At 33.0% G+C, this 16,427-nt stretch overlaps 1 protein-coding gene across 6 annotated transcripts in view; it reads left to right on the top strand.

Annotated features, from left to right (window-relative positions):
* The window catches only part of LOC109047770 (dual specificity protein phosphatase CDC14AB), a 43,323-nt gene that overhangs the window by 24,713 nt on the left and 2,183 nt on the right, over positions 1-16,427 (top strand). For 2 of the 6 annotated variants that reach the window (XM_042749894.1, XM_042749895.1), the window contains 8 exons: positions 153-240; positions 2,006-2,236; positions 2,797-2,935; positions 3,583-3,736; positions 4,824-4,924; positions 6,364-6,411; positions 9,910-10,044; positions 12,213-12,585. In XM_042749894.1, the coding sequence (XP_042605828.1) occupies positions 153-240; positions 2,006-2,236; positions 2,797-2,935; positions 3,583-3,736; positions 4,824-4,924; positions 6,364-6,411; positions 9,910-10,044; positions 12,213-12,585 (1,269 nt within the window). Of the gene's footprint in view, positions 1-152; positions 241-2,005; positions 2,237-2,796; positions 2,936-3,582; positions 3,737-4,823; positions 4,925-6,363; positions 6,412-9,909; positions 10,045-10,224; positions 10,856-12,212; positions 12,586-16,427 lie in introns of those variants that run through there. The other 4 variants (XM_042749897.1, XM_042749899.1, XM_042749898.1 and 1 more) reach the window with 3 other exon arrangements.

The following is a 16,427-nucleotide window of genomic DNA, read 5'->3' as shown; positions in this document are numbered from 1 at the left end:
GGTTACGACAGCACAGCTCGCCAATTATAAAACATTCTCCATTGGCTCTGATACAAACCTCCTCGGCTCAGTTCTGTGTTTTGGTCTTGTTCCCTTAATCTTTAATCATTTTGCATCTCTTTTTAAATCTGTTTTTTTTTTCGCCCTTCCAGCGGGTCGAGAACGGCGATCTGAACTGGATCGTCCCAGGCAAACTTCTCGCTTTCAGCGGGCCGCATCCGAAAAGTAAAATAGAAAATGGTAAGGCTGCTTGCCATCTCATAGGAGAATGTTGAATTCATTCCTGCACTTATCTCAGACATGGTGTTTAATGTAATACACTTATGTGGCAGTAGAGGGCACCCTTGTTTTAATAAACACAAACGTCTCAGATTCAAGCACATAGAAGTAGAGAGTGCAACATATTAAATATCATGGTAAAAGTAGTTTTTAAGAGCAAATGGTTCAGTTAGGGCTCATAGGGATTTAAGTCCTTCTTTTTTATTGCATGTGTATAAATGTACTTCCTTTTTGTGACAGGTTAATGGGAAAATGTATATTTAATATATTTTTTATTATTATTTCCCATATTGTTATGTCTAAATATGATGGGAAAATGTATATTTAATATATTTTTTATTATTATTTCCCATATTGTTATGTCTAAATATGGGAATATAGTTTATATTTAATTAGATATGTATGTGTACAGGGTATATTTATTATGTATAAATAAATACACACACATAAATTATATATTTAGAAAATATTTACATGTATATACATTTATATATTTATATTCTTATATTTTATATTATATATAAATATATTTAATATATAAACATAACATATTCTTCTTAAATATATACATTCATGTGTGTGGTATTTATATATACATAATAAATATACAGAGTATACACACATATATTATGTAAACAAAACTTTTTTTTTGGATGTGATTAATCCTGATTAATCATTTGACAGCCCTAATTGATTTTTTATTATTATTTCCCATATTGTTATGTCTAAATATGGGAATATAGTTTATATTTTATTTTTTGTATTGTTTTTTTTTATAATTTTTAATTTATTATGGGAATTATGTATTTCATTGAAATTTATTGATATTTTTAAATATGCAATTTTAAAGAAATATAGAAGCATTACTTTCCATATTATGTCTAAATATGGGAAATATTAGATTTTCAATTATATGTATGTGTATATATATATTCATATATTTTTTCTTTTTTTGGGAAATTTTAGATTTTTATTTATTTGTATTTTTTTTTTTTTTTTTAATTTTATTAATTTATAAATTAATATTACATATTTATATTTAAAAACATTCATCAAATTATTTCCCATTTTATTTTAGTTAAAAAATATATAAATTAAATATATATTTATATATATTTAGTTAGTTGTATGTATTGTTGTTTTTTAATTCAGAATATGTAATTTTAAATTAAAATACATCTTTAAAAACATGTTGAATTAATTCCCCATTATTATATCTAAATATGGGAAATATATATTAAATAAATGTATTAATGAGTAATTTTATGTTTATTATAACTTAATAAATATTGATTGCAGTTTAAAAGCAAAATCTCTCTCTCTCTCTCTCTCTCTCTAGTAATTTTATGTTTATTTCTCTCTCTCTCTCTCTCTCTCTCTCTCTCTATTTTTTTATTTTTATGTCTTTAGTATTGGGTTTTGTTTTTTATATTTTTGTATATGAGTGTTTTTTTTTTTAATATTTTGTGTTTTTTTTTACTTGTAGTTTAAGCATTGTGTGTGCATATTTTATATATCTATTCCAACCCTATACCTAAATTTAACAACAACCTTATTAACTATTAACAAGCAGCAAATTAGGAGTTTATTGAGGCAAGAGTCATAGTTAAGTTAATTGTTTTGTTATAGTGAGAGTTGGACTTTAAAATAGTGTGACCATACATATTTAGCTAAAAATTCTGTTATTCTTGTTATTTTATGTTATTCCTGCTCTCGTGTGTGACAGGTTACCCTCTACATGCCCCTGAGGCTTATTTCCCATATTTCCGCAAGCACAACGTCACCACCATAGTACGCCTCAACAAGAAGATCTACGACGCCAAGCGCTTCACAGACGCCGGTTTTGACCATTACGACCTGTTCTTCGTGGACGGCAGCACGCCCAGCGACGTCATCACCCGCCGCTTCCTGCACGTCTGCGAGAGCACGGATGGAGCGGTGGCCGTGCACTGCAAGGGTGAGACGCCACTTTAATCAAAGACATGGAAATACAGCCACGCAAATGACACAGTAGCCTCATTGACCTACTTATTTTGCGCAAAAAGAGGATAATTGTCAAAATGGCTTTGTTTTTATGCAGCATTAAACATTAAAATGCTCTATTATTGAGGTCAGTCTCAAAGCGAACCAAAATGTTCATCAGTGTTATGGTAATGTGGCCTTAAAGGGTCAGTTCACCCAAAAATGAAAATTCTATCATTAATCACCCTCATGTTGTTACAAACCTGTAAGACCTTCGTTCATCTTCGGAACACATATTAAGATATTTTTGATGAAATCCGGGAGCTTTCTGACAGCAACACAACTACCACGATCAAGGCCCAGAAAGCTAGTAAAGACTTCATTAAAATTAGAATTTGAGTGATTTTCATTTTGGGGTGAACTAACCATTTAAGATACCTAAGAATTGCACCAATGAGCCCCCCAAAATTTTTTGTTTTTAATTGTTAATAGATAATATTTTTATAATAATATATGCATTTTAAACACCTATGACCTTTTTTCAACCAATCACAGCGGGTTTAGGCCGGACGGGGACTCTGATTGGCTGCTACCTGATGAAGCACTACCGCTTCACGGCTGCTGAAGCCATCGCTTGGATCCGCATCTGCAGACCCGGCTCTATTATTGGACCCCAGCAGCATTACCTAGAAGAGTAAGCCCCGAAAATGATCCACAATGCACCACTTTTGGGCTTTTAACACCTTCCTGAGGCTTTTTTCCTCTCTTTATTGTTCATTACATTTACATAATGTTGACAAGTGCTCTAACTTTAGCTCAGAGTCGTGTATTGTCAAAAGCGTAAGAGGTTTTTTTGAGAGTGCACTCGTTTGCCAAGTAGATCAGAGAGTTCAGCAGATGTTCCACATTTGGCTGAATCATCCAGCTCTGGCTTGGGAAAAGGAGGGTACGTTGAGTCTGATTCAGCGTTTGTGTATCATTAAGGCCTTGCGTGCACCATATAACCAGACCATGGTTCACTTCTGTCATGTTTGAGTTAAAACAGAGCACTGGTCATGTGAAGGTCAGTTGAAGCTAATCTCTCAAGTGTTTTGATGGACTGACACGATGCTGCGGGCCGCAGCGCGAGAGAATGCCCACCGCAAGACAAATGAACGTTATCTTTAGGCATATTTTCCTCTTTAGGCCATTGTGAGATGTGGGAGATTCCGTTCCTGTGTGCTGGATACAAAGTGTCCGTTATCTTGCATTGGCATTTCTTCCCATTCGGCTGAATTATTTGTGCAAAACAAGATACGCACAAGACATTGATTGGGAACTTTATTCTTTGTGCCTGTACAGGAAGCAGGCGAGTCTCTGGGCACATGGAGATATCCACCGCTCCAAGCAGCGGCAGTATGAGGACAGATCTGTGCCTCATCTCATCTCCAGTATGGACAACCTCTCCATCAACACCTCCATCTTTAAATCACACAGCTTGGACCGTATGGAGGAGGTGAGGCCTGCTGGGCCAATTTTGATTTTTGTATTTATTTAAAAATAAGGAATGCACAATATAACAGTACCATATCAATTATCGGCCAATATATTAGGTATTTCTAATAGATCACAGTTGTCGATAGTGGATATTTAATTGCTTATGCTCATTTCCTAATTTTTTACATTTAGATTTAAATGTACAGTATTATGTTGAATTATGTTGTGATACCTAAATTCAACAACTAATAAAGTTTTTAGTGTTTAAATGTTAAATTAATGCTTCATTTTGTCTAAATAAATAAATATGAATTAAAAAAATGTGTATATAATTGTATATTATGTATAAAATGTTATATATAGAAATGTAAATTAATGTTCAAAATAAGTAAGTAAGTATTAAAAAAGTAGTTTGCATAAGATGCTCCTTTAATAATTTGTGCAAATAGACAAAATAATACAGAATTTTAATGTCAGCACTTTAGCGGTTATTAGCCATGAAACATGACAATATTTATCACCTGAAAAAATATGTTGTCTAGAATTTAAATATCGGTATTTTAATACTGAATAAATTCATGTTTTTAAAACCTGAAACAGAAAAAGAGTGTGATATTGGAGAGGGATGTAACTACCATATAAATTGAGTAAAGAAATACAAATCTAATATAAATAAAATTAATACAAAAATATCGCCTTAGCAATGTTGGCCAAGGTTTTAATATTGATATTTTACTACTTTAAATCGATATTTTATTATTTTTGATTTTTGACAGAGAAACGGAGTATGATGTTGGAGTTGGTCGTAACCACTATATCCGTTGAATAAAAAATTTATAATATAACAAAAATAGTCAAAATTTTAATAACTGTAATTTAATACTACTCGAAAGTTTAATATTTTCAAAATCTGACCCAAAAAAAAAAAAAAAAAAAAGAGTATGATGTTGGAGTGGTAACCACTACATACATTAAAAAATATTATATAAAAATTGTTTAATAACTTTAATATTGGGCATAATTTTAATATTGGTATTATACTACTTAATTTAGTTTATTAATTGTGAAACCTGACTGAGAAGAGTATAACCTCTAACTCTCAACAGAACGATTATGCAGAGAACGATCTCGGTATGACGCAAGGAGACAAACTGCGTGCCCTAAAGGTTCGACGGCAGCCGAGGTCTGCGACCACCGGAGCCATAAGGTAAGACGCAGTTCCCTTGATCTTCTGAAGGACAATCAAACGTTAATCGGTTTAACTATTGCGCAACATGCAATAGCGCCCCCTGTGGCCACACCGAGAATACAACTCGTACTTGTTGCATTATAAATTGCACTCAGAGACATTTCATGATGCAGTATTCTATTCTGGGCCTGAATCTCAACCTGGACATAAAAAGCAAAGCAAAGCTGGTCCAAGACCAATATCCCATCTTCTATTCAAGTCTTTATATACGCAACGTAATGAGTCGCATTACATAAATGACACTCGTTCCTTCCGTTTATGAATGAAGCCTTTTATCACGACTCTTTCAACTTCCATTAGCTTTTAGCTCAGTGAAGAGCTAAATGACTGCAGGCCACGGTTACTGTTTCTAGTCCACTCTTAAATGCAAGACACTAAGCTGAAATAAATACAAAAGAACACAGCGCTGATGTACCAGGCGCAGAGCTGGTTGGCATAGTAACATGGCGACTTGGAGAGATGCTTTCCCTGTACCTCAGGATGGGCGAACCCTCAAGAAACATTCTGCTTTCTGCTTTTATATCGCTGGTTTTAAGAGTCCTACATTTGAAATGGAACACAAGCATATACAGCTCATTGCATACTATGCAGTGTATAATCTATACTGTGTACTTTTTTTTGTTAAAGTAGTATGCAAAACATTCTAAACTAATTTATACTTCTTTGTGAGTAGCCAGTTAATCACCCCAGTTTTGTGCCAGAATGTTGTAACTTGTTGGAACAAGTTGAGAGCGTTGCATTGTGGGATACAGTATTCCATGCAGTGTAATCTGGTATACTGTCCAGTTTAGCAAATTTAGTAGATCATTTGGATATTTAACGCATACTAAACATACACATACTTTGCAAAGTATGCATACTCTGTACTTATTTTATTATGTATAGCTTGAATGCTTAGCTTGAAATTGATTACTACCATACTGCTTTTTGCATACTACCCAGTGTATATGTATACTGTGTACTATTTTAAGAAAAATAGTATGCTCAACATTTTAAAAGTGACTTCACTACTTTGTATGCAACTAGCATCCTCATGTTACCTCAGAAACATGATTATTTTAGAAATGTCTCTCGGTCTCATCATTTGTAAAAGGCGATTAAAAATTGTGGTTTGATTTATCATATTATAAATTGAAGATAAAGTTCAGCACATTGGATTGTGGGATATAATATTCCACACAGAGTGCTCAGCTTGTGTACGGCACAGTGGAAATGTAGTAGATAATCTGGGTAATGAATGCATACTAAAAATGCATTAGTGTGTGCATTAACTGTGCATAGTGTGCACAGTATGCATGCTACATACTAATTTCTTTCAAAAACAGTATGTAGTACACATCATTTGGGATGCAATCATTAAACTTGAACCCGGTGACATCTCAGTGTTCTTCCAACAGACTCGAGGACATGAAGATACACACTAGGTCTGCATCTCAGCCTCTCAGGTAACTTTTTTCCCCCCAAGTTTCTCTTTAGAGGCCATAACAGAGGTCATTTACATATAACTTAGTCTTAAAGATACAGTAGCACAACCACCTGTTGGAAAATGTTCATGTGGCCTGTTTTTGGCGTATGAAATCTCATCTAACCTTTATAAATGAACTCCAGTTAAAAAAATAAATGCTTTACGTAAGCTGCTGGCTCACTACACTGGCTGTTTTACCTCAGACCTCTCCAGATTTAGAAAAAATAGCCCAAGGAACAAACACAGCCTACTTGCGCTTTCCGTTTTATGTACTTCAGCCACTCAAAGACAAATGATACCCCGGCGTATCTTTATTTTCAGCCCCTCCTTTCACACAACGCTATTAAAACGAGATCTTAAAGTACCACTCGATGAGAACAGGACGCCGCATCCTCGTGTACATGATGATGTCGTCAATAATTTGAACAGGCCCCGTTTTAGCACGTTTAACCCAGATGTAAATTAAACACCCCTTTGTGAGCAAATGCGCAGCCCTTAATTAATTTCCCATGAAGAGCGGCGAGTTGAAGAGGCCTCTCGGACGTAACTGGCCCTCCTACTCTTCCTGTCGCAGCTCCTTCTCATGAGAATGAAGGATGAGCTCTATATATATATAAATAGTTTGTTTTATGTCAAGCTGATAGAGATTTATTTATTTATTTATTTATTTTTATTTTGTTATAGATGAGTAATTTATTAGGTATTATATATTTCAGATTTATATAAAATAATTTTCTTGTTGCATAGGGATTAAATTTAGTTTGTCCAATAAATCATAGAAAAGGTCTATCTTGTAAATTATTATAAAGCATGTGCAAATTACTAATTAACAGGAAACAAATTAAATTACTTCCTTACTATATGTAGTTTATATATATATATACAGTTACCAATATAAATATTACTATTTTTAATGTTTTTGATAGAATCTGCTCATCAAGCCTGCATTTATTAAATACAGAAAAAAAATATATATTGTGATATATTATTACAATTTAAAATAATTGTTTTTTACATTTATTATACTTTAAATGATCATTTAGTTTTCTGTGATGCAAAGCTGAATTTTTAGGATCATTATCACATGATCCTTTAGAAATCATTCTAATATGATGATTCATTATCAAAGTTGGAAACAGTTCTGCTGCTTAATATTTTTTCATAACATGTGATACTTTTTTAGGATACTAAAAAAAAAAAAAAAAAAAGATAGTTTTTAAAAAATAAATATTTTGTAATAACATACACTACTGGTCAGTAATTTGGGGTCATAAATTTTTTTTTTTCTTTTTTTTTAAATAAAATCAATACTTTATCAGCAAGGATGTATAAATTGATAAAATTGATAGTAAAGAAAATATATTATTATATATATATTATTTATTAGATTTTTTTTTTTTTTTTTATAAATGCAGTTCTTTTTAACCTTTTATTCATCAAATATATTAGACAGCAGAACTGTTTCCAACATCATAATAAATCAGAATATTAGAATGATTTCTAAATGAACATGTGATAGACTGGATGTTACATGTGACACTGAAGGCTGTGGAGTAATGGATGCTGAAAATTCAGCTTTGCATCACAGGAATAAAGTATTTTTTTTAAAGTTTATTCAAATAGAAAACTATTATTTTAAGTTGTAATAAATTTCACAATATTACAGTTTTTTTCTGTATTTATGCTTTAAATGCAGGCTTGATGAGCAGAAAGAAACTTCTTTCAAAAACATTAAAAATAGTAATGTTTCCAAACTTTTGGTCTGTACTGTATTATATTATATATATATTATATATATAATATATATAATATATCTATATATATATATATATATATATAGTTAGTTCATTGATTAAAGAATTCTAAATAAATAGAAAATAATAATAAAATACAAATGTCCAAATACATTTTATTCGTATTTATATTATTTAAATTTACCCATGACTCTACATAAGACAACTTGTTTGGAAAGTAGATGGATATTTAAATAATGTATAAGTTAAGTAATTTTCTATGTTATTTTAATTGTATATTTCTTTTAATTTTATTTTGAATGAGAAAAAATGCTCATTTATATATTCTATATATATATTACTATTATATATATATTCTATATATATACAGAGAGAGAGAGAGAGAGAGTGTTCAGAATTAAAAATGTGTGTGTATATATTTTAAATTTGAGATTACTCAGTAATTTGCATAAGTTCTTTGTACATTTTTATTCTAAAAAACATGCTATTGTTGACAAAAACCCTTCATCGACTATATCTTGTCAGTTATTTCATTGAGATTAAACTGTGAGTCAAATAGGAGTTTTTGGAGTGGGTGAAAAAGGAGAAGGAACTGTGTGGGAGATTGTGATTAGCATTAGGGAGGGCAACTAATAAAGAAAAGAGCACTGAAGAATGAAGACCTGAAGAAAAAAACTGACACTGAAACTAAAGAGAAAACTAAATTAGAATTCCTGTATGAGCAGAAAGGTTCAATATACTAGACCACAGTGCCAAATTCCTGAAATGTTGGATCCTCGCCTGTAACTTTCCTCCATTTCTTTTACCTGGTTTATTTTTCTTCGAACAAAGCCTCTTTAAAACATAATGCCCTGGTTCCCCGCTTGTACAGAATGTAACGAAAGTGAGATCTCCATATTTCTGAAATTTCTTCTAATCAGTTAAATTCCCAGCAGATGTGTTTGGCTACAATATTATCAGCTCTTAGAAATGTTTTTAGTATGGGGAAGTTTCGGTAATCATGGACAGACAGTCTGGCACTTTGGGGGAGGATTTTGTTGATTGACGTCTTAGTAGTCAGATTTACAGAAATAGCCCAGATCACAGTATCTTGTTTATTCAGATCTTTTTAATAACAGCTTACTTTTGCTTTCTTTTAACTTCAGATTCACCATGGGGGGGGGGGGGGTTGCTTATGTTAATGTTGAATTTTAAGCATTTTGAAATGTATTTATTATACTAATTTTAGTTTACTTTCATATGTATGCTCATAACTTGAAAGTGAAAAAGTGACAGTGAAAGTGAAGTGATATACAGTCAAGTATGGTGACCCATACTCGGAGTTCGTGCTCTGGATTTAACCCATCCAAAGTGCACACACATAGCAGTGAACACACACACCATGAACACACACCTGGAGCAGTGGGCAGCCATTTATGCTGCGGCGCCCGGAGAGCAGTTGGGGGTTCGGTGTCTTGCTCAAAGGCACCTCAGTCGTGGTATTGCCGGCCCGAGACTCGAACCCACAACCTTAGGGTTAGGAGTCAGACTCTCTGTAGTTTAATTTATAATGTACAAATATTAATAAATTATTTGTACGATTTTTTTTTATTGAGGTGTGTGTGTCTATATTTGCACATGCATGCAGTGAAGAAACTGCTGTTAACATTAACATTTTGAATAAGCAATCTGGGTCTGTTTTGAAGTTGACTGTGTTTTTGTGTCTGTGTTTGTGTGTTTTACAGTCGAGTGAAAGCAGCAGCCGCTGACCAGGGCTCCATCTCCCCCCTCAAATCCTTTAAAGTCCCACCACCCTCCTCCGTCTCTGCCTCTGCCAAACGAATTGGCCGCTCTTCATCTTCATCAACCAACCTCAAGAGGTGAGCCTGACCTCCCTCTAATCAGCTTTCCTCCAATCTTCTACACTTTCCATTTCTTTCTTCCTTCTGCCTATTCTCTCACTCGTGCACCTCTTACTCTTTGTTGACTCTTTATTTCCAGCTCTTTTGTCTAACTTATTCCTTCTTTCTTTCTCTCCCCTCTACTTCATGTCCTCCCAGTTCCCTGGTGGCCTTCTTTCCTCTCTGTGATTACCCTGTGCTCTGAAACAGAGGGCCGTAAACGCAAGGAACCAAGTTGGTTGCTCAGTGCTGTTGGTTTCAAGCGACTCGTTCCCTGCTGTTTATGTAATCAGATATCCAGAGTTATATCACCTACCTACTACTCTATCACTCTCTCCAAACCAGCACCTATCGGGTCACAGACATGTATTTTTGGACCAAGTGCATACCCACTGCTTTCTAGTACTGTTCAAACCATGTTGAAAACACTCTCTGGAGTAGGGCTGGGTGATTTGAACTTTAATTTTTATATGTATGTATATATGTTGGTGGGTAATGCATTACAAGTAATGTAATCAGATTACCTTTTTCCCAAGTAGCTAGTAAAGTAATCCATTACTTTTTATTTTACAAGAAAATATGAGTTACTTTTTCAAACAAGTAACGGCAGTTGTCAGTGCCGCTAGCCTCGTGGGCAGCGCGCCGATATATAGCGCTGTTGCGCTTTCGGGGACCCGAGTTTGAGTCCTGGCTCACGGACCTTTCCCGATACACCCCCCACCCCACCCCCACCTCGTTTCTTTTCAATATATCCTAATAAAAATGCAAAAATGGCACACAAAAAAAATTACAAAAAAAAAAAAAATCGTTTTACTTCACAAAAATGAATTCCTTCAGCCTGGGGAATCTGATCAGGGCTTTTATAAAGAAAAAAAAAAAAAAAATGACAATAGGTACTTATTTCTACTTTCACATTTGCCAAAAATATTAAAAAAAAAAAATTTGCCAAAAATATTAAAAAAAAAAAATTCCAGCAACTTTCCATAAGAAGTAACTTAGTAACGCAATTAGTTACTTTTTTTAGGGAGAAACACAATATTGTAATGCATCACTTTTAAAAGTATAAAACACTGTATTGTGTGTAAAATTTCATAGTTTTCGTTTATATGAACAAATACAAAAATATCTGCTAATAAACAGCAATATTCCCACATTATTATGTTTATACATAAACATTTTAATATATATAAAAAATTGCAATGGTAAAATAGAGAAATAACACTTTTTATACAAAATTCTGGTTATCTAGTTTATAACGCTATCAAAACATTAGCACAAAAATGTAATTTATAATTTTTTTAAATGTTCCAGATTGTCTAACTACTCTTTAGTCTACTTGTCAGATTGTTCAGAAAACATTCAAAAGGTACTTTCCTGTAACATTTGAAAAATGATAGAACGTTATCACATAACCTATAAAAAATGTAAAAGAAAAAAATAATATATAACAACAATATTACACGATATATGATAAAATTCAAATTTGTATTATTTTAATGATTGCATAATTTAATAGTTGACTTGGATAATGCAGCTGAATAATTTACTTTTATATACATAAATATAAAAATACTAGTGCTGGGCAATGATTAATCGCGATTAATCGCATCCAAAATAAAAGTTTTTGCTTATATAATACGTGTGTACTGTGTATATTTATTATGTATATAAAATGACATACATTTTGAAAATATTTACATGTATTTACAATATATATATTATATATAAATATATTTATTTTTATATTATTTATATATTTTTTTTTATATTTTTAAATTTATATGTTTTTATTTTATGTATTAATTGTATATGTGTGTATTTATATATACATAATTATTTGATACAGTAATGTTTATTTTGGATGCGATTAATCGTTGCCCAGCACTAAAAATACATACTTCCATTACATAATTTACATTACATTAAATATTTTAATTTACTAATAATAAAACTATATTTACAATTAGAAAAATGATCAGTATTGAATAAGTTTGATGATTTTAACAGCAAAAAATACAGCAGTTCCTTGTCCCATTATCAGACAGATTTTCATGGTTTCGGTGTCCTGCGGTGTAAATATGGGTACGAGTATGTGTCTTCCCTGTCCTCCACCCTTCATGTGTGTTTCCCTCCCTCCCATCCTCCAGCACCAGGTTAGCCAGCTCTCTGGGTAACCTGTACGAACCAAATGGCGAAGCCAACAGCTCTGGGAAACCTCCTTCCCCTTCCTCGTTCACTTCCCTCCCTGTCCGCATGGGCTACAGCGGCCCGGTCGCCACCCACAATTACCACTATGAGGTCAACAACAACAACAGTCAGTATAACAGCACCAGCACCCCGAACAGCAACGGGGTGAACCCGAGCAGCGGGACAAAAAGCCTGACCTACAATCTCAACAACACCAGCCCGAGTGGACCTTCCACCAATGGAAGGCTGGGGGCCATTGAACAGGGGCACCACAGAAGCCCCCCGATGGGGCTGAGCGGGCTCTCGGCACGATACCTCAGCCGGTCCATTCCTGTAAGTCATGTCTCCTCCCATCAAACCTCCCGAGATAAACACACCCAGCAGCAGCATTTCAGAAAATTTACCATACTAACTGTCGGTTTCTGCCAAAATGCCATAGTTACCAGTATGACTTAATAAAAAAGGATGGCTAGTGGAGAATGGTGAATATATGTACGCTGATATTTTTTCAATCAATTAATAAAAAGTATATTTATAATTTAATGTAATAACACTTTTATATGTATAATTTAATCGATTAAAATTACTTTTTAAAGTTAATATTTGAAATTTAATCAAATATTTAATATTTCATCTTTTTTTTTTAATTGTATGTTTTAGATATATATATCTATTTTTCTGTCATTAAATTATATCCATTATATATTTTGTAATTAAATGAGAACATGACATGCACAACATTACTGAAATTAACTAAAATTAATAACTATTTAACAACAAATTCACAAAATATTTACTGAAAAATCTAAAAATGAAAATTGAAGATATTCGTGAAATGAAAATATTAAATGTTTAGAATTGTAATTTGATTAATTGTATAATAATAAAGTGAATATAATTTTAAATACACATTTAAGCATTTTATTTTCCTTTATTAAATGTATTATAATATTAATGTAATAAGTTCTCAAGTCAGAGTTTTGAAATGACAAGTGCAAGCAAACATGGTTATATGACTTCATACTGCACATTTCTAAAGTTTGAATTATATGAATTAATATAAAAAGTTTAATGTAATGATTTATATTTACAAATATTATGTATAATTTAATAAAATGTATTTGTTAATGCTTGATTTACGAACCTATATATATATATATATACGAATGAATGCGATTTCAAATTATTTGTCATTAAATTTTATCCATTATATATTATGTTAATAATGAACAATGAGATATGCATAAAATGAATGTGAAATCAAATAACATAAACACTTATTCACCAAATATTTACTGAAAAATGAAAATAAAAATGTAAATATTTTTCAATGTAATTAATGTAATTTTTATTTTTAAAATACATAATTATTTTAGCTTATGTTTAATATAATGATTAAATCTTGATTAGTATTATTAATAAATATCACATGTTCACAACACAAGATTTTGGAAGTCAACTGCAAACACACGACTACATTTCTAATTCTGGAGTCATCTTGAACTGCTCAAACAAGATTCCTTATTTATTATGTTTTACAGTCATATCAGTGGTGTTTTAGTGGAAACTGTGGTTAACATGGTACATTTTTCTAGGAGAAACCTTTTTTTTTCTAACTTCTTCCTACCTCACCCTGATCTAACACATGCTCGTTTGCAATCTTGTCTGTTTTAGTCAGATTTTCCTAACAGATTCGTTTAAACTCTTATCTTGAGCATGTTGCATGTCCTCAATTTTTAGCAATTAACACACTCACGTGCGCATCCCTCACTTCTACAGCCGTCACATCTCACTCTGTGTAGCATCTGTCTCTAGCAGTGCTCATAAAGCTCTCACTCAGATGATCTAATATTTACCTAATTACTATTGTCAAGTGAGCTTTAATCGAGTGGTCAGGATGAGACTAATTTTTTAATTTTGAGCTAATCCGTCGCTCTTTAACTCTGTGTTGCATCCCACGCTGATGCTCTGAGGAGAAGAAAATTAATACTAAATAAACAAATATTAAAAAGCCAGAGCAGGGATAATGTAGTGGAATACGGTGGCAGGCTGAAAGCTTTAGTCTGGTTTGGCAGTAACATGTCTACTAACAAGTACTAATGCCATATCAATGCTGCTGTTTGATGCAAAGGGAGTGGTGTACGCTACAATATTCAGTATTCGTTTGAATCCATCAGACAAATGGTCCCTCGCTTCAAGTAGTTCTGTACTTCCTGTCATCTTCGTCTTGAAACCTCAGACCCTTAGGGTTGATTCGTATTTTGGTTAAACTGATGCCAGAAACCTTGCCGCTCACTTCCATATGTGTGTTTGTTATACCACGTCCAAAAGCGTTAAACTCCTCCCTGTGTTTCCTGTGAATCAGTCCTTGACTCTGCTTGTTTTTATTTTAACATAATAACACCTTTTATAGAGCTACGATTGGAAAAGGAAGATGTCGAACAGGTCTAGGGTTATGAGAAATGCTTGACCGATGCAATGAAAATGCATTGGAGTATGGCCTGACCTGAGGGCGCTCAGGCCGGACGGAAAAGTTGTGAGCTTGATTTTAGTGGTCTGTTGTTCTTGGACCATCTCCAGACTTCTTGTAAGTTGTCCTTTTGGAAGGAGATTGGTAGTTCCCCTTACAATTTCCTGTTGGTGCTTTTTGTCCATTGTGAGTAAAGGTTATTTTATGAATATGCTACTGTACGTGTTAATCATGTGATTTCACAACTCTCTAGACTTTCTTTTTCTGTTTATGTGATTGACGATTGGCTCATATCTTCACCGTTCTGGAGTGTAGTGTGCTGTCTTTGTTGAGAACATCACAACGCCTACACATGTAGCACGACTGAATCAAAGTTGCGCTGCAGTGATGATGAATATCACTTTCCATCTTGCTCTGACAGCAGCACTGTGCTCTGTTAAACGTTCATCCTCAAAGGGCGCTCAGCTGACTGCGTTTGCAGTCACCTTCTTTACTGTCATTACAGTTAAGATGTCATGAGTTTTATTGCTGCTAAAAATAGCATAAATTAGCATAAAGTTTCTTATTTCACAGCATTATCATGTTGTTGGACTTTAAATGCAACTCTCATTAAAAGTGAACACCTTTTTTTAGAATGTTCTGCCCTTTGGAATTCTATGGAATGATTTTAAATGTGGTATAATATGTTAAATGGAGTGGCTTGAACTATATTCTCAGGTAGCTGAAAGCCTAATAAAATTAGTTTAATAAATTAAATGATATTTGCTAAACGAACATCTGTAGATCGTGTAGAACTTGTGAACTTTTGTGGGGCTTCCTATGAAATTCTTGCACGTTTGCTTAGATATTCCAATCGGATGTTCAAACAGCGTTAAGTAGCCGTATGCCCAACGTTTTACAATTTTGAATTAATTGGATTATGTGTTTAGAACGTTGATCAAAGTTTGTAAGTGGACAACACAAAAAACTGTGCTCTCTGTTGCTGTGTTTGTCAGGTGTTTTATGTGTAGGCAATGATATGAATAACAAAAGCCTTTATGTTAGTACTCATAACGAACTAATCCGAAAAGGTTGCTTTAGCGGGAGTTGCTTACTCAAATTCAGTTATTTTTGTACTGATTTATTGCAAAATCATCAGATTTTAGAATGTTAGCTGAGATGTAAACATTCATCAAGATATTCCTTTCAGAAGTTCAAACAACGTTAAGCAGCCGTATGCGCAGCGTTTTATTAGAACGTTGTTAAAATGTTTGTAAGATTTTTTACTGTTAAAGCGTCCATTTTCAAGATCTTTACAGTCAAGTACAAATTCAAACATTCGGGAAAATATTCCTATCAGAAGTTCAAACTATGTTAAGTAGCTGTATGCGAAAAGTTTACGATTTTGAGTGAATGCAAATTTGCTGTTACTAAAACGTTGATCAAATGTTGGTAAACGGACGACAAAATAAAACAATGCTTTCTATTGCTTTGTCTTTTGCTTTGGGTAGGCAATGACGTTAATAACAAAAACCTTTTATGTTAGCGATCATAATGTACGAATTAATGTGATTTAGCAAGGGTTGTACTAAAATTAAAAAAAAAAAAATCTTCTGTTTTAAGGATGTTTACAATCAAGTGGAATTTACATATTCGTCAAGATATTCTTATTGCATGTTTAAACAACGCAAAGATTGCGAACCTTATGTATGTATCAAGTATGCAT

This window comes from Cyprinus carpio, chromosome B22, assembly GCF_018340385.1.
Source record: "Cyprinus carpio isolate SPL01 chromosome B22, ASM1834038v1, whole genome shotgun sequence".
Classification (NCBI taxonomy): Eukaryota; Metazoa; Chordata; class Actinopteri; order Cypriniformes; family Cyprinidae; genus Cyprinus; species Cyprinus carpio.
The sequence above is the reverse complement of the archived record's forward strand: the minus strand, read 5'-3'. Positions and strand labels throughout refer to the sequence as shown.